Source organism: Phaenicophaeus curvirostris, chromosome 2, assembly GCF_032191515.1.
Source record: "Phaenicophaeus curvirostris isolate KB17595 chromosome 2, BPBGC_Pcur_1.0, whole genome shotgun sequence".
Lineage (NCBI taxonomy): Eukaryota > Metazoa > Chordata > Aves > Cuculiformes > Cuculidae > Phaenicophaeus > Phaenicophaeus curvirostris.
This window is the reverse complement of record NC_091393.1, coordinates 97,638,502-97,664,625: the sequence shown is the minus strand read 5'-3', so window position 1 is coordinate 97,664,625 and position 26,124 is coordinate 97,638,502. Positions and strand designations below refer to the sequence as shown.

The window sequence follows — 26,124 nt, the reverse complement described above, 5'->3', positions numbered from 1 at the left end:
CAGACCTATTAGCTGGGGAAAAAAGTAGTTGGTGTTACCTAAAACCTTTTTAAAAATCTGAGAAGGGAGTTGACCAACTGCAATCCCAAAATAGTCAAAGAAACGGGGGGTGGGGGGGTGGGGCGGGGAATATCCAGATTTTTATTTTCTTGTACATGTAGAAAAATGTGTGTCTTTTATTTATCTCTCATTTCTTCTGTCTTTAGGTTTTCCAAATGAGCCTGCTGCTGTCATTGCCCTTAACACTATTAAGGAATGGTTAAGCAAGAATCACAATGAGGTATGGAATGAAATGCAAATTTCCCAAATTTCTGTTTACGATTATGGTCTTTAACTCCAGAACTGTGAAAAGAGAGTAAACATAGGCTTGAGCCTCAAAGTCTCTTATTTAGTCTAAGACAAATGAAATCAGGTCAGGACAATATAGCCAAGGAAAGACTGTTATATTTTAAAGCTGCAGTGCAGTTGAAAGGAAATACCTTTGTTTGAAAACATATTGTGCATTTCCTGTGCATTGTAATCTTTCTTGGGGAAGTAAAAGACTATTCTCTTCCTAAGCTGTTACTAAGTGTGAGAGTTTTCATGTAATAATGAGATCTTTGGAAAGGAAATGTGTAACAGTTGCCAGTGGAAACAGCCACCAAAGGGCAGTTCTGTTCCTGGGGTCACTTTACAGTAAAGAGTTGCATGATAGTATTTTCTATTTTCATTAAATTTTTGTTTGATTACAGTGAAGTGTTTGTTTTCCCTGGACCACTCTCTAAAAATGTGATAAAACTGTGAATTTATAACCGCACTGGTGGTCTTCCAGTGACAACAGGATGGTGATTATTTTTATGAGACAAAAAAATGCTTTCAACAGAATGATCTCCATATCTCCCCTTTCTAGTTTTTGTCATTTTCTGTTTTGAGTTCTTAGCAGGCTGATAGTTCCTAGTGTTGAGTTGGAGAAATGCAACTACGAAGTGACAGAACAAGTAAAATAATCATGATATCTTAAACTGAGGATATGCTTGTTTCCTCATGATGACAGCCAGCAGATATCAGACAGCTAGAAATGTTCAGTATTTTTGTCTGAAAATATTTAACAAAGCATCCAGTGGAGAAGCACTGGATACAGGCACAAAATTAATCATATTTTTCCTCTAGCAATATATTCTGAAGGCTTTTTTATCAGGAGAATGAGAGTAGGAATTTAGCAGTTCTATGTGTTTTGTTTTGTTTTGTTTTACACCACTGAAAGGAAATACTATGTTGAGATTTGAATAAGAAGTTGGGGTTTTCAAACCTAGTTTCTTAAAAGGTAGTCTAAGGAGTGTGCATGTGTTTGGATGTTGGTTCTTTGTAGCACTGAGCTCCTGGCAGCGTCCTGTGACTCACAGGAAGCTTTGAAGTTCACTAAACAGTGAAGTTTTGGATGGAAAGTCATTAACATTGTGGATGCCTGAGTGTCATCTTATTAGCTGAGCTCTACGCTTATATTTTTGGAAGTCTGGTTTGTTAGTATGTAATTTTAACCCTGAAGTGTAGGGTTGGAAAGTTTGTACTATTTTGCCATCTTACATTTTCTCCTAGTTGCATTTTTACAGTGTAATTTAAATCATAGGCTAGAAATATTTTTTGCTCCAGAAGTAAGCTTTTCTCCCTCAAAAGCTGAGTAAGTATTGGATATAAACCCCTTAATTACTTTTCTCTTAGTGGTATTACAAGAATCTTGACCTCATTTAGTACATTGCCTATCAAAAGCTTGGAAAGCTCCAAGTATGTATTGGAAGAAGACTTGAGGTTCACAGCAGATGGTGATTGAAGTGGCAGTGTTCATTACATATGCTTTTGACTCCTATCTGAGTTTTACTATTTTTTAATATATTTCGACCTACATTTGCAAAATGCTAATGGTTCACACAGATTACTGTAGACTATGAACACTGAATAGGGATGATTTCTCCTTTCTCATTCTCTGTATCTTATTCCCTTCTAATTCTTGGCCTGCTTGGCTGCCTGGCTCTAAACTTCCTGTCTTGCTCCCCACAAACTCCAATTTAATCTGAATTCTTTTTAAATAAGTTGCAGTAGTTTACAGTGCTTGTAAAGTGAAAGCGCAGGCTGTCTTGACTACTAAACATTGTTAAAAATTTTACTACTGAGCTGACATCACAGCTGTTTTTTGACTTTAATAGTTGTTAAATTAAATGTTTCCTAGCACCTTGACTACTAGACTCACCAAGTTGAGATCTAATGCTGTTTGATGCAGTTGAAGATGTACATGTGATGAATTTGATGCAATTATTACATATCAGTGAATATGACAGTCACAAAGGGATCCCTAAGAGCTTTTGTTAATTTTTGAAGGAAGTGGAATACTAGATGTCAGTCAAGATATGTTTTGAGGGTCCAGTTATCTATGGCTTTGTACTTTCTTGCACAAGGCTTTCACTCTTTGTAAGGTTTTTCTACAATCTACTCTTGTCAGTTTTAGACTATGGCATACTAGTATGTTTTACGTGCCATAAATAGGTCAGCAGCGAAACAGAAGTACTTAATTCTACTGAAGGTAGCACTAATTTGTGTAGTTAAAGGGATCTTTGAGAAGCATGCCGTTATTGGATTGCTGTTGTTTAATGCACATAGCAAGATGAGCATAGTTCATCTAATTTATATGAATTGACATAGCTCTGTGCCAGGTATCAAGCTGATCCATTTTATATTATGCACAACTATTCACTTGGATTAGATTTTGGATTTCGAGTAGTATTATTATACATCACCCCAATTTTTCCCAAAAGTAGCTCATCATACAGTATCTGAAATGAAAAAGGCTTTCTGTGTCTCAACAATATAGTGTACTATCACTGCAGATAGCCATATGATATAGTCCTTTCTATAAACTTCTGTCATAAAATAGAAAAACTCCCACTACACCCACTGGGTATTTAAATTCCCATGTTCTAGACTGGGAGCAAAACCTTTAACGATTTTTGATGAGGCCAGCTTTTCAGAGGGCTGCCCATGTTTCATTCTTGCTATCGCTAACCAGAACCACTCCCCTGACACTATGTGCACTGTCAAAATGAGTCAGTGTGTCCTGCTAACAACCTCTCCTGAGTGAAAGAGGCCTCCTGCGCTTAGCTGTGCCAGAATTCAATGAATCACAGTCAGCTTCTTTCCTTCATTCTTTCCTATGCAATCTGCCTTCTCTTTGAGAAATTCTAACCAGGTTCTGCTCCTTTCGTCCCAAAGATGTTTGGTGGCCAGTTATCTTTAAGTAGTGCCTGGCACTGGTTGTTCTAACTAAGATCTCAATCTCTTTAAATGTAGAATGTGAATTGAATTCAAGAAGTTTTCGTGCAAGGTAGAGACCAAAATGATAGCCTGCTCACTAGGAAGTTTGACTACATAAAAATATACTTAGCAAAAGCAGGTAGGTAAGTGAGACGGAAACCTGACAACTTTGTAAGCCTTTTGTTGTGCTCTACAGCAGCTGTGTCTTATCTGCCTTCCTGCATCCCAGGAAACCATGACAAATTTGTGAAAGATAAGGAAATGTTGTTTTCTTCTCTCTACCTTCCTATAGCACTTCTCTCCTTTGATGCTATAAAGAAGATTTTATCCACACTGATACAAATTCAAAATATAAATAAATCAGTGGCTGTATTCCTTAGCCTGTGGACCTGAAAATATGACCTAACTGACTTCATTCTAGCAAGCTGTGTTACAGTCCTAGAAAGTTCTGTCATAGTATTTACAAGAAAAGTGATTTGCATTTAATAAAAGGTTTTCTAATCTAAGCCCATTGTTGTTCTTGACCCCTCAGGTGTTTGCATAAAAACTTATTAGCATGCTTAACTCCTGTCCGCTCAGATGAATGTCTCATTACTATGCAAATGTATTTAGCTCCTTTCTGAGGTTAATTGTTACAAAGCAACACAGGGAGAGATCTATTGTAATTTACTGAACATGCAACACCAACTAGGCAGGGCAGCAGGCATCATAGTCTAGCAGCCTAAAACGTAACTACATGAAGTCCACTAGGGAAAAACAACAGTATTGGAAGTAATTGGTCTTAGTTGTATGTAACGTGCAGCACTGTTCTGGTCTTGAAATGCAACCCTTAGTCAAACTAATTTCTGGCCATGTTTTACACCAAGGTCTGGTGACTGACAGCCAGAGGGCGAATCTAGTTTAGAAGCTGGTAAATGGTATTATACTGTAAGCGTAGAAATCCCTTGGAGCAAACTTATAAGAATGGCCGCAGTCAGCAGTACTGGTTTAATTTACTGCTGACCACCTAGGCTATCTCTTTAGCAAACGGCATTTTCACTTCTCACAAAGTACTCTAAAGGTTTAATAGAATTTTTCAGAGCACAAAATAGAATTGGATCCCATCCTTTAGGAAATTATACACTGGGATTCATTTAAACATGCACATTAAGCACTGAACAGTTCAGAATGTTTCTTTCTAGGATAATTTGGCAAGGTCTGAGATATTGCCACCTGATTTCCCACGATGGTATCACAAAAGAATTGTGACTCCTTTAAATACTGGATACCCTACATTCTGAGTGGCTGTAGGGAAAGGATAACGTTTGTTGTCTTGTGGTGGATATCTTCAAACATTTGCAATGTTAGAAATTATTTGCTTTTACTTTAGTACCATGCTATGTTTCTCAAAAGGGTGAAAAATACAAAATGCTCAGTACATGCCTTACCTTATATCATTGACTTGAAACACCTTAGGACTTTTTCAGTGCTCAAGAAAAGGCTTTATTTTAAAAGCACATTTAGTTAAAAGTAGTGTTCTTTCTCTTGCACAATATCTCACAACATTTGTTACGCACCCTAGTGGAACAACAACAAGAAAAGTGTGATTGCAACATACGTTCAATTGAAATAACTGATGCAGATTAAAAGCACATAGATGGAAAATAAATCAACACATTCTTGATTCCTTTTCATTAGAATCCCTACTGGAGTGCGCTTTTTTTTTTTTTTTCATTATGCCTGAATTACGTGATATTTAGGTCCCTGTGTTTTAGCAAGTAGTTATCTGACAAAAACAATTGTATGTGTCCAGAAAAAAAGGATGAGCAAAATCCTGGTGTATCTGAAATCAGTGGAACTCTGTTTTCCACACTTTCAATGCTCATCATGACAAAAACTTTCAGGAGGAAATTTTCAACATGGGTGCCCTTCACCTATGCTTGTTTCGTTCAGTATTTCATCCAAATCACAATGATATTTTCCTCTATTGAGTAGTTGAAGTGGAATTACCTTTCCTGTGCACTGATTCCTATACGCACTTGTCCCTTGGTTGCAGGCAGGGGTCAAGCTGGTCTTGCCTGGCTGGCAGAAGCTGTGGGCATATGAGAGCAGGGAGGGCAGAGGAAATGCTTCCTGCAGTGGGGACTCTGGATGTGACTGGAGGGACTTTTATCCTCCTGCACAATCAATTTTGTTTCTAAGGATGGGGAAAGTATGTAAGAATTTGGGAAAAGGAAGATCTGTGGTGAGAAAGCAGAGCTTTGGGAGATTATGCTGGTTTGCTTGTCCCCATGGAGCTTGTCACCCTGATGGTAAGCAGGTGTCTCCTGGTCGGGAAGGGCCAGAGTAGGGAGGTGAGGGAGCATCTTCCTTAATGTAAAACACAGCTAAGAGGTCCAGCGGGGCTTAAACCAGCTGTGCTGTATGCTGGCCACCCAAGCCTAAGCCTGCTTGAGGCATCTTGACTCAAAAGAGTTGTTGTTGCTGAAGTAAAAAGAGCACTGGTCTTAGGTGCCCACAGGAGGACAGGACCAGTGTATGGGCTGGCAGATATGACACAGGACCCACAGGGAAGCCACTGGCCTCCAAAGGGATATCTGTATGCCAGGCAGGTTGTCCTGAGCACCTAAAATGGTGCTAGGTACTGATGTCTCATTTGGAGAGAGGAAGATGTCCTGCTGGGCAGCCGCTGCCTGGAAGGACAGAGCAAAGTGTGTTGTCACTGTTCTCTATGGCACAAGACAGGGTAGCGTAGGAGTGCCTCAGTGAGCTTTTAAAAGCACTAGAGCTTTATTTTAGGGTAAACCAACACAATCACAACTTTGTGTCATGTACAGCGCTCCGCAGGTAAGTGTGGCGCCCCGTGGTGTGCATTTGGGCACCACTTCAGTCTGTCAGTGCCTGTGCTGTGCAGTGTTACGTTACGTAGGCATATACCTAGGAGGTGTAAGACCACAGGGTAGGAACATTTCTCATGTCTCTCACTTCAAAAGCGGGTCAGGCAGCTAACAAAAAGTAGCTTTTACCTCCAAAGCCCTTGAAAAAAATCAAGGCAACCCTATTTCAGTATTTCTGCAGGCTGCTTGTCTGAAAGATCATTTTGTTATTAGGTTTGTTTTTAAAAAAAACAAAAAAAAACCTTTCTTTTTTCCTCCTCCCTTTTGTGATTGCAGCAACCTAATTTTATCTCTTCATTCTTCAGAGACAATTAAAAAAAAGTGGCATATTGAGATGAGGTCTTGTCTTTATCTCTACTGAAGGATGCAGTTGAAGACAGTATGTCATGGAAAATGTTGTCTGATGCAGTTTTCTTTAACGTAACCTCAGTTATATTGCCCTAGGCAGAGCAACTAAATTTCTGTGTTTATTCCAAAAAGTAGTGGAGTAGCTAGCTGACAATATTTAATTAATGAAAGCAAATATTTTTTTTAAATAACTAATGCAAACAACTTCCCCTAAGATAGTATTACTTTTGTTTTTGCTTGGATAGTTTTAATGCTTACAATTTTACAGTTGTCAGCAAAACTCCATGTAATTTAAAAAAAAATGTATTTATGCCTAAGGTGATATCTTTTATGACAAGTTTGGGCCTGCAGTGACATGTATTTATTTTAAAGTATATTTATTGCTCTGAAACAAAGCTCCGAAAATACAGGTTTCGATTGAAGCTATTGACAGAACTTCAAGGACAATAAGGGTGCCGATGGAAATTCAGGCGGCTATTTTGGTAGCTCTTATATGCCAGTATCATTTGATTAACATAATCTCCTCCCCTCCCCCAGCATCATTCTCTTGGGTAGGTTAAAAAATGATCTCCTTTCTATTTCTACATTCTAATTAGGTGGTAATCATATGCTGCTCTGATTGAAATGAAAATCAGCCATCATGCCACTGTCATCTAGCTGAAGTCGAGGAAAAAATGCTTTTCAACTTGTACAAAATTAAAATGATTTACTTGTTCTGTGTAGCTGCTCTCTCACTGGGCTCAAAGAGATTCAGTGCTGTCCCCAAAGCCCAAACCTAACTATCATCCCGACAGACAAGTCATTTTCTCAAATGATAAGTAAGCTGCCAAGGCAGCGATGCTTCTTTATATGTTCTTCAGACTGCTATTCAGGTAGAAGCCTGATAAAGCCAAGCAGACAAAGCCCATATTCATTACACACGATACTTTATTTATAAAACTTAAAAAGCTGTGGTTATTTTTGATACAGCTATTGAGAGAAAGGCAGGAAAGTGTCCCTCTTGAAGAGAAATGTTAGAGCTTGTGATTGCTGTGAATGTCCTATGTGACTGATGCCCCATATGACCAGTTTCTGTGTTGCTCACTTGCAACACAAATAAAATAAAGGGAGGGAGGGTTGGAAATGTGGCTTTCTGACACCCCTTCCCCCTAAAATTTGTTGAGGATCAGGGAAATCCACTTCTATGCATAGTGTAGGTGTTTTCAATGAATACATCTTTATAAAGGTTTATATACATTTAGTGTACTGCATAAATAACAACTCCTGTAGCTGCATTACAGATAACGAGTGTCACTAACGCAAGACAAGTCTCTGCATAGGTTCTTTGGTGTTTACAGTAGTTAAGAAGCTAAGAATTGAAATTTGTCAAAGCATTTTTTCTTTTTATCCTTACAAATAAATGGCTGTTATAATAACAGGAACTTGAATAGCTCAAAAATTCTACAGGCATGAAGCTAAATTAACAAAATTGTTGTGACTTCAGGGTTTGTATTTTCTCTTGGTTTTTTGGTTTTTTTAAATTTTTTTTTCCCACAGATTTTTGTACTTTTTGGGGGGGGCGGGGTGCAAGTTACTGTAGTGAGCTGTGTGAAAGACCTTAAAAATTAAATAGAAACAATGTTACATTTTTTCTTTCCTGATATTTCTTGCATGATGAAATAGATTGTGATAACATCCCTTTGTTTCAGTACTGGCTTTCAGCCAGAAATCCCAATATCTTAAACTGGCTTATCCAATCAGCCCATTCCAGCCTTCATATTGGGAAGATTCAGTTATTGTCGCTACCCTTCAGGACAGTCTTTTCTTCATATGGGCTTGTGCTCCTCACCCCATGGGTACGTGGGAATAAGTGGACAAATAAATGAAGAAAAGCAGTCCATGTAGTTCTAGTGAGATACATAGATAAAATACCTAATGAGTAACAGAGAAATTGCTGTTACAGTCTTTGGTTTGCTTCTGAGTTCTTCATATTAATAAATCTGCTGTAATTTGTTTTGCTATTCTTTCATGTCCAAGTGAACTATATCAGTGGAACTTTGCAGGAGTTCAGCTGAGATGGGGTAAGAGGAAGGAGAGGCAGGAGAAGGTTTGCCTTTGACTTTCTAGATGTTTGCAAGGATGCTTCCATTATGAAGACAGAGTTTTGGGAGACTCACGGCAGAAGCTGTCTGCTGAGGATAGGAATGTCCAGGCAGTTGCCAGCAGCAGATAAACCAGGTGGCCAGCTGAAGTCTGTCCCTGATGCCAGTCAGCCACCCAGGCCTCTTTAAGGTGCCAGCAGAAACCAGGGGAGGCTCCCTTTGGCATCACGGCAGGGAGCCTGGTGCCTAGCCTCCTGCTCCACAGCTGGAACCTGCAGAGGATGTCTTTGATTTGGAGGTTTCCTTTGGCTGCAGTGTTTTCAGTTCTCTGAGGTCAGGTCTTTGCAGACAAGAAATGTCTGTCCGTGTGACCTGGGCCTCTCTGAGTGCCCTGGAGGTGCTTTAGCTGTGCAGCCCAGCATGTGTTGGAGGCACGTGCACTTGGAGTGGACGGCTACCAGCTGACGGCTGCACTGCCTGCCTAGCCACGGCACACAATGCAGTGCTAAATGAAGCTGCTCCGCTGGCATGGGCAGTAGCCCTTCCACATGAGCCAAGAGCACATCCTTTGTTTTGCAGGCACTTTCCTGGCATCCTGCAGAGCGTACGATGTCTGTTTTTTGGTGTTCTGTTTCCAATAAACTCATGTAACTGTTTTGCTGCTGGAAAGCTGCTGCTTCTGCTTGATTTAAATTCAGTTCTGATGCCTATAATTTTCCCCAAAGCGGAATGTCCAGCATGGCAGGTGAAGGTGAAATAATAATAAAATACAAACATACATTAGGCAATCCTCATGCTGGAGGAAGCATCGGATCGCCCTACAGGGGACCAAACTAGTACAAGTTAGCTAACTATAAGGGGACTATTTTGTTAAGTTTTATTCTGTCTTCCCATCTGAGATTTTATCTGACTGACTCCTGCCGTCATCTCTGAGCATGTTAGCCATCAACAGTAGGTCACAATCAAATCTATACAGAATGAAACCCACGTGGATTCTCATAGCCGGAGTGCATTCCCTCTGAGGAATAAAATGAGTTTATTGCTGCTAGACTACAGCATCTTGACATATAGTTTCAGATATATGATTCTGACATTTAATAGGTTAGATGATATTGGCCACATACCTCATAGGTTCTGTATCATACTGTATTCCTGGGAAGGTGAAAAATGGCTCTGTCTATTATATATGAAATGACAGAACAGATGAGAAGAGCACTGTGTATGTGGGGAGCATTGGCAATAAGAACCTGTGGAAACATGGGAGTGACTGGCAGGTTTCCAAGATAAAATACCTGATAATTAATACAGAACAACTTGCTTACATCCAAAAGTGAGCACAGTTTAAGGCTATTGCCTTCCTACTTAGACTTCAGGACAGATTATGTGATTCTTTATTTACTTTGGGATTAATGAAAAGAGGAGAATAAATTAGGTTGAATTATAGAATTCTTTACTTCAATAGGACATAAGAGTGCTTCCTGAGAAGAGTTTTTGAACAAAGACTACGAAAAGACTTAGGTTCTTACCTTGCTCCTAACCTGATCTCTCATGAGGTAACAGAATGAAGGCTAATTTTTACTACCTTAGGCCATTTGCCACTACTAAATCTAGATTGGATGAATTTATTTTATTTTATTTTACTTTATTTTATTTTATTTCATTTCATTTTATTATATTTTTTATATTAAAAGAAAGGATGAATGGACTTTGGGACTAGTAAAATAACTGTAAAATGATCAAGATGTAAGATGAAAAATACTGACTGAGGGTTAAAGCTGAATTAAGTAGGTTTAAAATCAGTATAATTTTATAGTTGAAATGAAAGTCACTGTGGCACAGAGCATAGATTTGACTTGCAGTAAATAACCGTGTTGGTGTTGCCCACCTGTTGTCTGCTTTTCCTTCCTCATCCTAATTCAGGAGTCAATTTTAGTATTACCAGAACTGAATTGTATATACAGAGCTCACTTAAATTTGGGATGGACAGGAACCAGGGGTGTTGCACTTTCCTGAGACCATAGATTTGCCTTGTCCTTGCTATTAAACTGAAAATACCACATGCTAATACACTGCCAATCTCTTCAGTACTGCAGTCTGAAATAAAATGCTAAGAATCAACTACCACATGATCAATGCACAAGAAATCTAGGGGAGTGGGTCTCTTTCTGAATTCTCTCTTTTGCAAGAAACTAGGGCCTTTCAAGAGCCCATCTCCAAATGTCCCTAATTTAATGAAGTGTGAGAAAGGGGTTTTTGAGTTCTGCATTCTTTTCTGCCTTTTTCCACCCAGGTTTTTCACACAGTTATAAGGGATTGTGTATTTAAGCCTCAATCTGGCTACATGTTCTCAGTTTTGGGGAAAGAGTTTTATAGGTGACTTTCAGCCTTCTGTACGGGAAATGTCACCTTTCACTTTAAATTTCCTTTGGGATTTGTAAGCCCAAAGATTATAAAGCCTTCTATTTGCATATTCATAGTATTATCCTTTAGTTGAGATGTTAGTGTATAACTGTTGTTTTGCTGCTAAAATACAGGGTATTTGATTAATTTCATTAATTCTTTTTACTTTCATTTTGTTTAGTAAGAGTGTATGTCAAATGTCTTTTCAATGTGTAGAAAAAGCCTTTGAACTTGCACTACTGCTTACTGTTTTGAAGTGGATGTGCAAACCTTGCCCTGATATGAAGGAAACTTATCACATAGCACTTTGACTCCCCTGGATTTAATCTTAATATCCATCGCATGATAACCTCTTCCCTGTGGACGTTTAAACATACATCTTCCTTTGGGGCTGTATACTAATAATATATGATCTGTATGGTGATAACCTCATGATGGGGAAATGTTTCAAAGGGCACAACAGAAATTATGTGCTTTAGTCCTGATGACTTTCACTATGACTGCTGCCTCACTGATCTGTGTTCCCTGTTAAAATCTCTCCCTGCAGACACCATATTATGTTCATTAATATTTACAGAGCAAAGATATTTCCCTTCAGACAGTTGAGGCACAACTGCCCTTGATTTTTGTTGGATTATATGAATATTGGCACAGCTTTCTATAGCATAAGTGTGACATCTCATTAATATGTATACTTATATTTGTAGAATACCCTAGGCATTTTTTTTTCAGTGTGATGTTTTGTGGGGCATATTGTATGAGAATTAAATCCCATTGTAACTACAGGTTGTTTGTGTGTGTGTGCTCGTCAGGATAGGGTCCAAGTCATCATTGGAGTTTGTGAGGTGCCTAGCATGCTGTTGGCTCCTTTTAGCAAGGTGCAGTTGTGCATATAAGAAACTGCGATATTGCAGATGATCAAAGATACGTGTAACTCAAAGCTACAGGTGTAAATCCAGAGAGTAGGCTTCTATAGACTAACGCTAGTCCTCGAAGCTCTCTGAAATTTTAGCAGAGAGCATTTTTGCAGTGAAAGATTTTTTGCATCACAGTTGCTAATGAGGGAGGGAAGGCATTTGTATCTTTAATGATGGCAGCATTAGTGTTTGTTGCAAGGGGTAGATGAAATGGCTGAATTCACTCCGATCTTGAAAGTACAAGTGTTTATGGAAAACATACGTTTAGTGGCACTTGTGTTGTTATGAGGATGGTTTTTCAGATTCTGCAAGGCTCACTTTGAGATAGATGTATTTGAGGGAAAACCCCACCACATGTAATTTGTAGGCACGGTATAACAAAAAAACCCCACTAAATCTAGCTTGTATGGTGCCTCCAATTAGCAGGAGCTGAGAGGGAAATAAGTAACTGTAAGATTTTTCAAAGACTATTAAGAGAATAAAGAATTCTTTACGGGCAGGTAACAACAAGTATAGATATTGCTTCAATGCTAGATTGCTCAGTGAACTGGAATTTCCACATAAATGGTCAGTAACCTGTCTTTATTGCAATTTATGGTCACCTTCTAAGCCTTCTGTGTGGGAAAAAGGCATCCTGCTGTGGTCAGATGGTCTAAGGTCTGGCAAAAGATGGCAGATATCGAGTGGTGGGTAGTCATGAAGTGTGTGTGTGTTTTTCCCTATGGTTAGGACTTGGGGTAAGCAGGAGCAAGGTAGGCTAACACTGTCTTTTACCTAGAGTATTGTGGGAACTTTAGGACTGAAGGCTGAGAAGCTATTTGATCTGTTTTCTTAGTTCCCAGATAGCCTAGTTGAAAGGGAAAGCTGCAATAGACCTTGAAAGTACATCGTTAGCTACTGGGTTTTCTGAAGCTTGCTGGTGGAAAAAGTTGATTTTGGATGTCCTGCGTAGCCAGAGCAGTTGCATAGAGTAAAAATGAACTCCTGATATAGGGATCTGGCAGAGTTCAGTACACCTTGCTCTCCCCTCATTTGTACCTTCTTTCCCTTTGCAATTTTTTCCTTTCAGTTATCCCTGTTCTGCCCCCTGCATGAGTGGCAAACTTGTCTCTTTATATTCTGCTCTATTGCTTGGGCATTTAACTAAGTGCTTTAGATCAGGAGAGAGGAAACAAAGACTATACCTCTGCTTTGGGTCTATCTTGTGTGTTGCAGCTGTTGTTTTCAGGTAGGGATTTCAAGTCCAGCTGCTCTGTATTGACCCTGTGGGAAATGGCAGGTTGAATCAATTATTTGACATGCACATTCTCTGTTGGCAGGATTCTAGAGAGCCTTATAATGGCACAAATGATGTTACTTGCTAGCGCAAAAGAAAGTTACAGTTGGGTGTAGCAATTAATCTGCAATTAGGAAGGCATTCTTTTTTCTTCCTAAGTATTTTTTCCAGATATTTTTAGATTTGAATTGACTGAATAGTTGAAGAATTTCTTTTGGAAAGGAGGAGGGGAGTAGTATTTTTTTCCTGCATTAGCTTTGATTTTTCCTCCTGCAGGGACATCGAGAAGCACAGACAGCTGTTATTTAAAACAAAATTGAATATGAAATGCTATCAAACCATTTACTATCCATGAACTGTAACACAGCAGTCCTATATTTTAATGATGTATTGTTGTTTATTATAAAGTGCATTACTGCTTGAACTTAAAATTGTTTAGAAAAGTAATGAGATTTGAATGTAATTAGAATGCATCTCTGGAAACAGTCTATATGCACCATCTAAGACATTTTGGTAATTTACTGGTTTTGCTGCTCAAGCTAGTGACGCTGCCCAGCAGGATGTGAAGATAGAACGGGCTGTAGATGTGTTGAGATGTCAACATTATCAGAAATGACAATGTCTGTGAGGGAAAGAACAGAGCAATCACAAACCCCCCTCAGCCTTTGGCACTACAGCTGAGGCGGCCAACAAAGGTGTCAATTTGTGCCAGCTCCTGGAGCACTTTTTGTGATGGTAATGCCTATCACCTTGGAACTGGATGGAGACAATCAGTGCATTTCACACAGGCCACCAAGCAGCCCTTGCCCCAGCTGCTATCTGCCTTCAGATACATGTCGCCTGGGCTGTGTTTGACCCACTGATACACAAGTGGAAAAGGCTTTATATTCTATAATAGTCTCCAGAGGTGACACATTCCATTTTTTTACTAGATTAATTAGCACCCATGTGAGTAATTCCGTACACAGTCATTTTGAGCTGTTTCCTTTTTTCCAGATTATTTTCTTCTAAATTATCTAAAAAGTGGTTTTGAAGACATGTTCAGTGGTAAATTAAAACATCTATGAATGTAAATTCATAGATGGTATATAATTTATATAAAGTATAAACTTTATATAAAGTATATAAAGGTATATAATTATATTATATATAATTTATAAAGCTTTATCAAATGAAAATATATGACCAGTATAGGGTTTTGCTGGCTGGTTGGCCTCTGTGGGTTGTTGCTAAAAGAGGTCAAATTGGATCTATGAACTTAAAACCACAACTGTACTAATTAACATGATAGGAAAATGTTAGGAAATGCAATATAATTATTCATAGAACTGGGTCATAATTTCTTTTTCAGTTAGTCTTCTAGCACATTGCCACACCACAGTGCATTCCATTAATAATGAAGACATTTTTTGAGAAATAGTATTAGCAGCTGGTTGACTGTAGTTAATTGACGTATTATTGTATTCCAGCACATTCTGTCAGGGACTGCTGTGAATGGCTTAAAGACTTGTAGGGAGAAATAAAGCAGAGATAACCAAAGGGAAGTTATTTTAACTTAGCAGTTCTCAGACTCTGTATACTCTGATTCTGGGAGGCAATTTACTAGAATATGTAGAGAAATTTGATTTAGAAAATAATGCTGTAACGGTCTTAATACATTTTGTTGGTGGGAATAGCACAGAAGCTTCTGTAGGAGTAGGGCAATGCACTGAACCTTCAGAGTATTTTAAAATCTCAGTGACTAAACAACATAGATCTATTTACTTATGGGTTTAATCTGGAATGCTTTTTCAAAAATTGGAGTAGTGAATTAACAGGGAGTTTAAAAAATGAACCACGTATGTAACTGAGGCATGCTAATTATTGTCTCTCCTTCTCCCAAAGTTAACAGAGCTTAAAATGAATGCATCTTTGTTTTTAGAGTGAGGACTAAAAAAGAGAGCCAGAATGAAGCCGCAGAGGTTACTTAACAAGCCTTTCACCCTCCGGGTCACCGATTCAAATCCAGACCATTTTGTTCACATCTGAGAGCTTTTTGGCCTTTGCACTGGTCTGGCCTGTGTAGAATGAAATAGAGAATGTGACTTTGGTTCCTATCACAACTGACGTGACTCTAGTTGTACTCATGAACATTATGTATTTAAAGAGTCTGATTCTGCAGTCACAGCACCCAGCTGGAGATTTTGCTTTTCTTTCCACAGTAGCTGGGATTAGGCATGAAACAGAAAACAGCATACTCCAGTGCTGATAGTTTCAAATGTTCATGGATGTGTAAAGGAATTTGTTCTTAGATGTGCTTATTGAAGAAAATGGAAAGTGAGTACTTCAAAGGAACTGAGCTATTTGATCATGAAACATTTTATTGTACAGTTAATTACATAAAATAGGCTGAACTGAGATAGAGCTCTAAGCGACTTTTTTGCTGTGTGTATAATTAGATATACAAAGCTGTTTCCTCAGCTAGTGTTAGTCTGCTTAGCTCTATTTAAGTCAATTTGCATCAGCTGAGAAGCTGGACCCTGGTATTTATGGAACCATTGACTGTTATTATACCAGAGTAACACACAGTCAAGTTCTGTACCCTAAGAAAATTTAGGCCATGATGTATAAAGTAAGAAAAATGATACTGTTTTCATTTTCAAAGAATCTCAACCTTCAGCACTTTTACTTGAAGGTTGTTAGAACTTCTAATAATTGAATATAAAAGTAGAGAGCTACCATGATGATTTGGGGATGTACAAGCAATTTGGAAGGAAACTTGTGGTGGGGGACTTTTGTCTTTGTAGGCTGTGATCAGAACGCAAAAATTAGCAGGCATGGGAAAGTTAGTCAGGGGGGAAAATAAAGACTGACCTCTAGAAAAGTCTTTATCAGTGAGTAGCAGAGGGATGAAATTGTAAATGAAGAAACAGTAGTTGATAATGAACATCCAGGGTACGATAACATCACCCTGAATGCTCATGTTTTCTGTTCTTTCAGAATTGCTCTACGTTGGAAAAAATAAAGAAACTCAGTATATGCAAGCTTCTAGATTCTGGTTTTAAAAGACGACACTAAAAATAACAGCTTTCTTGTGTTATCAGAATTGCAGTTTGAGGACACTGATAGCTTGATGCTTCCTGCAGCTAAAAACATGTGGATTCCAAAAAAGATGGCAGTCTTCTGTGTTAATGATTAAATGATTTTAAAACAGCTAATCCTTCAAATTGTTGCCAAGCTGTTCATGGTTATTTTCAGCATTGTAGGCTTTGAAATGACCAGTTTCTTGCATTGCTGTTCATGGTTATTTTTAGCATTGTAGGCCTTGGAATGACTAGTTTCTTGCATTCTGCCTTTATGTTCATCATTGCCAGAGACATGGTTAACAGAAGCATTAGAAATATTTTAGAAAGTTCCAATGTCCATTGGAAGTAAAAGTCCTGTTTTGTTAAACTGAAATAAATCTGGCTGTCTTGTTTTGGAAAGAGTGATTTAAGAATCACAGTCTCCCTTCATCTGAGACACTTGACTTCGTCATCGATATCCACAAGGTAATGTTTCTGTGGAGAATGTGCATGACTGTTTTCTCAGCACTCTGCACCCCATGAGTTGCTTTATTTCTGGGCAGGGCAAGAACTGCAGACTGTGGTCAGTGCTTGGATCTGACACTGTGTGGTGAGGTTAATTCGTTCACCAATAATCGCTGTGCTCATTTCGCTCTATTTAGAATAAGAAATTTCATTCCTTATGGCATGAATTATAAATGTTTTTGTTAATTCTTAAATGCTGGCTCTTTTTAACAATCTCAGAATAGTGTCATGATAGTCAGAATTGTATTCCCATCCACTGGGTAGGAACGATTCATACAAGTTTTGAAATCATTTCACTTGTCTTTCATAATTATGTGAGAGAGTTCTCTAGTATCCTACATTCATCTACGGTGTCAAAGCAGTTTAGTTTAAAAGTTTACAATATACCTAGTGCTTAATGAAGTTGCAGTCATTTACCTCAGAACTAATTCTGCTTTGAAAAGCTGGTTTGCCTCACACTAATTATTTCTGTATTGTCCTTTTTTTGCATCACAGGCATTTCAGTGCTCTTCGTCTTAACTTATTAAATCCTTCTTGCTCATGCATGAATCTGGACAGCTGGATGCCACTGATGGGGCAGCTAGTGCTACCCAGTGGTCTATAATCAACATTCTGTTGCCATACATTAGCATCACACTGTATGCCTAAAAGAACTGAAAATTTCATTTGTGAAGCAACAGCTGATTAGGGATGATTAACAAGAAGACTAGGGGGTGGTGGGTATTGTGTAACACTGCTTCCATTCTTTCAGAATCCAGCAAAGAATGGTGTATCTGATATGTTAGTGTGAACATTATCTAAATGTTTTTATCGCTAATCATTTCTCAGAGGCTGTTTAAAACAAACACATTTAATAGCATTTAGATGAAAATAGAGATGGAAATTGTCACAAAACAATGATTAAAAAAATATGTCTCTATTTGTTAAAAAATAATAAAAATTTGGTTTTCTGCAGCATTAAATCAATGCAAGATGCCATGATAAATATATAAAAATATTGTATTACTAAATGTACCATAAATGCTTTGCTAAATACCAGAGGCTCCCACACATCGGAGTTGATTTGTAGTCTATATAGGAAGGCAGTTCATTTTTGAGTGCAGAATGAGAAATACTGGAAAAACTGAAGTTGCAACAGGCAGTCTTGGGTGTCCACTAACAAATATCTTTAAGGGCTTCATGTAACCTGATTATACCTTTATAACAACTCTGTTTCTTCAAACTGCGCCATGTGAATAATCTGCACTGTTTCTAATTTGCAGTTCTGGATGGCAATGTTTTCTTTACTGAAAAAAAAAAACCAAAACCAAAAAAATCAGATTAAAAAATGCACACAAACCAAATCATAACAAAAACATAAAAAGCCCTACACCAACTAAAATCCCAAACCCTCACCAAAAGCCTGTGTGAATGCAACAATTCTTTTTGCATGTCCTTCCTCATCCTAAAGACTTCAGTGTCTTTCTCTGTTGATCTTCTCTTCTCATGCTGCAGATCAGCCAAGAGAGGAAACAATTATTTCTGCTCTTATTTTTCTTGCTGAGGCGTGATTTTGAATGGAAAACACTGATCATCTTTGCTGCCTGTATTCAGCTGTTATCAGTGCTAGAGGAATCATTCAGTTGGAAAAAGCCCTTTGCTGTGGTATTTTGACATAGTTCCTCGTGTTTCAGATTCTTGGCCACCCAGGCTAGGATTGGATGTAAGCACCAGCCTGGAGAGTGGACAATATAGTGTTTCATTGTTTCAGCAGTGCTGTGAGTCTAGGTCTCTGTTTACCATGAATTACTTATGCATTTTTTTGTAGCAGAAAAAGGATGTGATATAGCTGTGTCTGGAAAGGACCCACCTGGAAAGGGTTAAAAAACAACAAAAATTTATTTTATCATAACTATCAAAATATAGTACAAAAAATGGTACACATTACATTCTTCCTTCTGTCATACTTCCACTGGCAACTACTAAAAAACCAAAAATGTTTGCTTTAAATATTGGGAAGAAAGTGAAATACGAGTTGCTGCACTCTCAGTAGTATACCACAAAGTGATGTGAATTACAGAGCTTTTGGTGCATTTCTTAGGTGAGAGAAACTTAATACAATCAAAGTGTACATACATAGCTTATGAATGTACAAACTACTTCAGTTCATCATTGTAGTGGACATTATTAAGATAATTATTTTACCCCTCATGACTTGCTATGCTATTGTGCTGTTAGATAAACCAATCTAATCTAACTAATATGTTTTGAGGGACAATTTTCATCTCTTCTTACAGAAAGAGTTTATTGCATAAGGCAGTCTTATTAAGGACTTGTCACTTCAGAGATCTGGTGACAATAAATGCTTGGCTGTTCATTTACTGGCAGGTCACGTTTCAGTTAAAAACAAAAGCAATGCAGGAAGTGGCATGTAAAAAAAATTGGTTGTCTAGCTTAGTGCCTTGGCTTGTCCTATTTCTTGTCATTTTGCTTCAGATCATATCAAGTTGGGCTTAAAACAATGTCTTCAGGACATTTTGTTCAACCTTCAAAAGTTCAGGAGGTGCTACTGTAACGTATATCAAATGTAGAACCAGATCCAAGTGGAAATTCATTCTTGACCCAAGTCTTTTGTCTACATATTATCTCTTTGCTAATAATTTGTTTGATTAATTGAAAAGCTGAATGTAAAATTATAAGCTGAGATCGTAGTTCTGTGTTTCAGCAGTAGTGTGCTCTTTTCCTGCTCCCTGTTTCTAGTGTAGCTTTGACATACTTCTGTGTATTGAGAGTTGTGACTTGCCAGACTGGGACCACGTGCTACTGAAATAGCTGCAGCAATGGGCAAAGGCAGGATTTTTCAGTGGTGTACAGGAGTGGGTTTTGGGGACCTGGTTACTTTGTTAGATTCACTCTGAAAGGCAGTAGAAGTTAATCAGTGTTCTGCTGCATCTTCTGTTTCTTATGGAAAGGATTGCATGCAACCTCTTAGTTGAAGTATTTGTAATTTTGTAATGTTTGACTGTCTATATATTGCTGAGTATAAGAAACTGCAATCCTCCTTTTCCTAGATGAATGATATTTGTATGAGAACGCCTCAAATACGAATTTGGCTCAGATCAGTCCACAGTGGTCATTTGCTTTCCAAGTGAAAATGCGATTGCCGTCTTTACAGCATACCTGCCTTGCAGGGTGTTTGTCAGCTCCCTGGAAGGATCCTGGCCAATGTGGTTCCCTGCTGAGAATCTGTCACTGCCAGACATGGTAAAACTTTAGGCTTAAGCCAAGGTGTTAGAGCTGAGTTTACCAAGAGGCTAACTTTGCTGCAAGTACTCTGTGCTGAAGTTAGGGAAGCATTTCCAGGCCTCCAGGATGTGGTTAATTCTTTGCTATGTGTGTATTATTCCTTTTTTTTCTGCCTCTGCCTAGCTTAGCTGCCTTCCATATACCTACACAGTATATATGAAGCTTGGATAAAGAACGTCCTCCTGTTTCCTTTCTTTTATTTTCACTACATATGCTGTACTAAAAGCCAAGGAAGCATTCTTAATACTTCTTAAATGCCTATGTATGTTTTGTAATTGCATGTAAAGTGTTAAGATTGATGATATGTGAATGTGTCATCAACGTGATCCCCCTTTACCCTCATATATCAATTACAGCAGCCTTGGGGTCAGTACTTGGGGGTAACATATTGTTAACTATATGCTGTAACTTCTCTATGATGACCCATATTTCCTCTCACTGATTGTTTAAAGGTGCCAGATGGATGTTTGGGTCTTTTTTGTCTCAATCCCTGATAGACTCTTCCTTGTTCACAAGAATAGAAAATATAGAAAAGGATTTTCTCAAAAAAAAAAAAAAAGAAAAAAAGTCGTATTATATTGTTTATTTTTAGATACTGATAAAGAAATAAAACTCAAAACATGGAATTGTGTCAAGAACACGAAGCAAATTTGGCCTAAACATTTTCCAGATGATTACAGTCAGCTGTCCATAACTTCCATTGCATTGCGAGCACACAGTTAAACATCTTCCACCTTTTTATGGGCACATGGGTCTTTCAGCTGTTGACCCAGTTGGTCACATGGGAGAAGAATTATGAGGAGGTCTTGCTGACTTTGGTAGGGAGCAGATTTAGCAGAAGTGAAACTCCAGTGAAAATCCTGCTAGGAAATGTATACAAATAATGGCGTGACTGAGGTGGTTTGACTTGCATACCCCAAAGTAAACACTGCAGCCCATCTTGGCCTTAGCAAGACTGAGACAGTTGTAAGTCTTAAATTAGCTTTTTTTTTCATGATTTATGGGTTCTCTGCAGATAATCTGGTTTATCTACATGACTTCAGTAATACCTTTAGAACTAAACTGACCCAGTTCTCAATAATGATGATATGAACTTATTCTCCATCATTGTAGTACCAGGCATAAGTGAGATAGGTAACATTTTCAGATTATATTGTTTCTGGGGCAATAAGAATCAATTAAGCAGTGCTGTTAGTGTAAGACTAAGCTTATTAGTCTGCGAGTACCACTCCTACATATATGTTTGAATGATTAGCAAAATGGCAGCAGGAAACAAGAAAGGGCTATGAATAATATAATATTAAAAGGTAATTATATCTATGGGTTTTTTTTTCTGCAGGCTACTTTATCTGTTTTCTGAAGTCAGTGATATTCAGCTGTTACTTAGAATATTGTAGATAAAGATTAGCTATATTATACCTTTATCTTCAATGAAAATGCATCAACAGGGAGGTCATATGCTTGCGGGGCATAGTGGGGCATTGGTAATTACAATTGGTAAAGCCTTTTGGGGATGGAATCAGAGGCCTACAGTTTTGGGTGAGTTTAGATGAACACACACAGATATGTAGGGGTCTCATTGTACTAAGCCTCTGGGTGAAGGTTTTGAGCATTTAGATCTGATTATCACTATAACATTTAGAAAATTTGCAACTTAAATGGGGGAAAAAAAAAGCCCCGCTACGTATGATGTAAACAATATGGCAAAAGCTTTAACGCTTAAGAGAAGGTACCCCTAGAAAATTAGATCAGAAGCTATTCTCTAGAATTCAAGATTTTAATAGCAATTTGCATCTTCAGAAAGAAAGTAGAACATGAGGTATTGTTTATTATTGTAATTATAAGCACAACAAAAATTACAATAGGCAGCAAGTTCCACGTGACAGCTCCTTATATTTGTCAGCAGTTCTGTTTCCAGAAGCACTTTGCTTTGATGAACAAATTCAGCAAATGAATGCTAATGTATTTACATACAGCAAAACAGTAGTGACTGGCAGGTGTTGATAAAGATGTATCACCCACTGGTTTTGTTCCTCTTTATCCACATGGAGGTGAACTGGGAATGTGGAGGCTTTTTATCTCTTCCATGTGGGTTGTCTTTGCTGTACAATGACAACACTGCAAGACTGGGCACTTATTTCCTCATTTGTAAAACAGTGAAAAGAGTCAATTATTTCCGGTGCTTCAGAGGATGGTTTTCTCTAAGAATACTTTAAAAAGAAGAAAGCTACTACATATTAAAAAGGGCTCAATGGCTTTTCTTTAGTGCATTTCTATACCTCCCTCCTCTGCTGTTTCCCTCCATATAAGTAAAGAAACAAAGCAGAGGCTTTCTGACATTCATCATGAACGTTAATTATAGTACTATCTTCAGCTTCCAGCACTAGGAGATTATGAGGAATGTATTAAAAAATTTGGCTTTTTGAAAATGGTTCATTATTAATGTGGTTAAGTAGGAGTACTGGGTCAGCAAGTGAGGGGAAGTACACATCAAGAGTGCTCATTTGATGTTGGAATAAATATTTTATTTCATAAAGCACTCCTTAATTACTTATGGGTAAATATATCTTGTGAGCATGTAGTGGCTAGGTCTTTATTTCAAAACTTCCTTTTGTGGTCTAAGCAAGGCAAAATGTTTTCAACCTTGAATTAAAAGTTATTTTGGGGAAAAATTGTGATTTGTGTAGAGCAGTGTTATGAGTTAGCTTATTGATTCTGCATAATTTTAATTATTTTTTTGATGTAGAACAAGATAGAGTCAACATTTTGCAGGAGCAACACTTGTATAACAAAAGCTTTAACAAATGTAGTGGTTGTAAGGGACCTAAATGAAATCTCCCTTCTGAAGAAATCCTAAACGGAGTCCTCCTGTACTGTAATTATTATGGAAGTATGCTACAACAAACCAATAATTGCTTGTCCAGGCAGATTTATAATCTAATTCATGTACTGATTCTTTTAGAAGCAAGGCAGAAAAAATTTCTAGCAGATGCCAATTTAAAATCCTACCTAGAAACCAAGCCTTACTGTGAAAAAAAACCATTATTTTTCATATGTCTTTTTGAGTAACATCAAAGATCTCTAGAGATATGTTGACAGGGAAGCTATTTAAATTGAGATGTACCCGATATACGTGTTGTAATGGAAAAGCAGGTTTTCCAGACAGTGGACGAATTTGACTTTAAGTGTAAAATAAAATAAATGAAAGAGTAGTTTTAAAAAATACATGGAGACAATACACAAATGGAGAAAGTTTCTGACCACTGAAACATGATTACAATGGTGCCATTTCTCAGCTCCTATCATTGAAGCTTGGACAGTTTATTGTATGTGAAGACCTGGCCTTATATGTCATCTAATATATAGCTCATATATATAGTTAGAGGCTTTTACACCCTATCAGAGTATGGTAGTGTTTATATCTCTGCAGATTCCCATTATAGAAATATATACTATGCAATTTCATGAAAAAAATGGAATGTGTTGGTGTGCTGTTGGATCGTGCCTTAGATATTAAAATTCCTTTAAATAGTGGTTGAGTGGGTGGGAATTTACGTTTTTTTCAGTTTAGCCATCTAAGCTCAGGCACAGATAATTTAGTATTTGACACTTCAGAGTATACAACTTGAATGAATAGTCTAAGTATTTTATTATTTTTTTTTTTTTTACTAATCTTGTAAAATATGACCTTTTATTTTTAACAAGGGACATACTTACATGTTCAGGGCCATTCTTGAATAAGGTTTAATAATTCCATATGATTCATTTTATTTTCTTTAATGTGCTTTCCAAATCAAAATATCAGAGTTCAAAAGCAGCATAGCTTCTACTTTAAAATAATAAACAGCTGAGTAAATTAAAATAATTTTATTTTGGTGGTAGTGGAGAATGCTCTTTAAAAGCATGGTTTTGAGAGACAACCCCTTGAATCTGAATGCAAGACTGGCGAATTTGCTGACTCGACTGGTAGTATAGCTATTACTGCTATACTGTAGGAAGTTCTCCATGCTTCCAGAAAAGGCATGCAAGACCTTTTGCGCTGCTAAGCTAGTGGCAAGAAGGATGTTGTCTGCAACTATTTTCTTCCTCTTGGTACCTATATCCCTGCAGTGTAACAAAAGGTCATAAATGACAATAGAGTGGAGTCATCAGCAAATTATTCTCTTTTAGCTACAAGTTTGTCACACTGTTTTAATAGTTTCCTGAAGAATTATTAAAACATCCCTTGTGAGCTAAGGGAAACTGCTTTGGGATAGTTTTCTATTGATATTTTCTGCATTGGTTGAGACGGAAACAGATTGTTACTCTATCTGAAAAATAAAGATAAAACATACATCTGGATTGTATGGGGTAAAGGATGTTATGTATCAGTTCGTTGTTTAAAAGCAGTTTGTTTTTCTATACTGAAAGTCTCCATCAACCTGAGTGTGTCATGTATATGTTCTGATAATTCTGAAAATTGTCTGTTCTTCTTAGAGGAATATTGTGTGTATAGGCATGATGCTCCAAAGGTAGAGGGCAGTTTTAATGGACATTGTTTCATTGAAATCAACAGCATTTTCAGTGTTATTTTTTCCCCACTACTTCAAGACCTTTCCTAAACATTCACTCACTTACCTTTTTACTACTGTTAGCCAGACGTAAATACATGTCCCTTTCCTGCAGATAAAGACACTTATTTATAGGTAGAACAGCACTCATCTAAGAAGAAAGTTGCTGCTGACATTTTGCATCAGTTCACACTTCAAATAGTCCATTACAGGGGGTTCAGTTTTCTCTCGGAGTATCTCCTGTTGCTGGGGAGGATTGTTCTGAATTGCTCTGTGACAGAGTGACTCCCTTTTTCCTGAACAGGTAAACTGCGAGACTGCAGCCACTGTAGAACTGTTCCTGAACTGAGCTATACAAGATGGGCATGCAGGGCATTGTAGGATAATCAAAGTGTTCCTGTAGTGCCTTCTTTCATGTTTAGAAGGAATGTGTAGGTTATCTTGCTGTGGGATGGTTTACTTAAAAATACTGTCTGTTTTCTTCTCTTGCCAGATTTGTTGGGGTTTTTCTTTTGGTTTTTTTTTTTTTTTTCCCTTTCATCATCCCCATGTTGAAACTATAATGAATTCTAGATGAAATCCCAGAGAGAAGTCTCTTAGGCAGAGATTTGGTAGCATCTAGTGTCAATGCTCCCCTCATTATGCTTAGTAAAATCCCTCCTGGTTTTACTCTATCTTCAGTCTCTTATCAGTTTGAAATTCTTTTATAATACTGTCATCATCTTCCCAGATGCAAGGGTTAGGTGTTAACATGTGTAAAAATACAGTGATTCAGTGACCCAATAAAAATGTGTAAAATTTGAATTTATTCCTAGAAGTTTTGCAATTTTGCTATTAGCCCTTAAATTCATGATGATTGTGGTGCATACAGGTAAATATTTCATATGTACCTATGTTACTCAAATGTTTAAGTCTTATTTCAAGCATATCTTGCACACGCAGGAGCCAGAGTCTCATTAACTTTCAGTGAGAAGTCTCAAAACATTCAGAAAATATATCTGAAGGCCCAAGGCATTCGGTTTTACTTCAGCTGGACTCAGATACCTTGCATGGAAATACAAACACGCGTGAATTGCCAAGACTATGCCTCAGAGTAATTGTCACCGTATGTCCACTGTCACTTCTCGTCTAAGGTTGCCTCCACCCATATCATTCTATGATGGTGCTACTATGCTGTAGGCTGGTTTGTGGGCACTGTGCCTAGGAGAAAATCAGCATACTTTAAAGCAAAATGATAGTGCTATTATTTTAGAAGGTCACTGAACATCTTTTTGGCATCTGGCATTAATACATTAAATGGAGAACCCTTCAAAATGACATTTTGGGTAATGAAAGCTAAACCAGTTTGAGACCTGGTACATGCCTGTACAGAGCTGAACCAATGCCAAACCTTGTCAGTGCTTTTCTGTGGGATCAGTGACACTGAAGTCCTGATATTACGAAACCAGCAGAATCAGAAATTCAGGCCTTCCTTTAAAGACAAGTTGACAGTCATTACTTTGCTGTAAAGGCAGATTTTTTTTCCGAAACTTCCAACTTA

The 26,124-nt window shown here is 37.8% G+C and overlaps 1 protein-coding gene across 1 annotated transcript in view; it reads left to right on the top strand.

Annotated features, from left to right (window-relative positions):
- MACROD2 (mono-ADP ribosylhydrolase 2) overlaps window positions 1–26,124 on the top strand; it is an 890,479-nt gene that overhangs the window by 621,108 nt on the left and 243,247 nt on the right. The window contains 1 exon segment of the mRNA XM_069850139.1: window positions 207–280. Within this exon segment, the coding sequence (XP_069706240.1) occupies window positions 207–280 (74 nt within the window).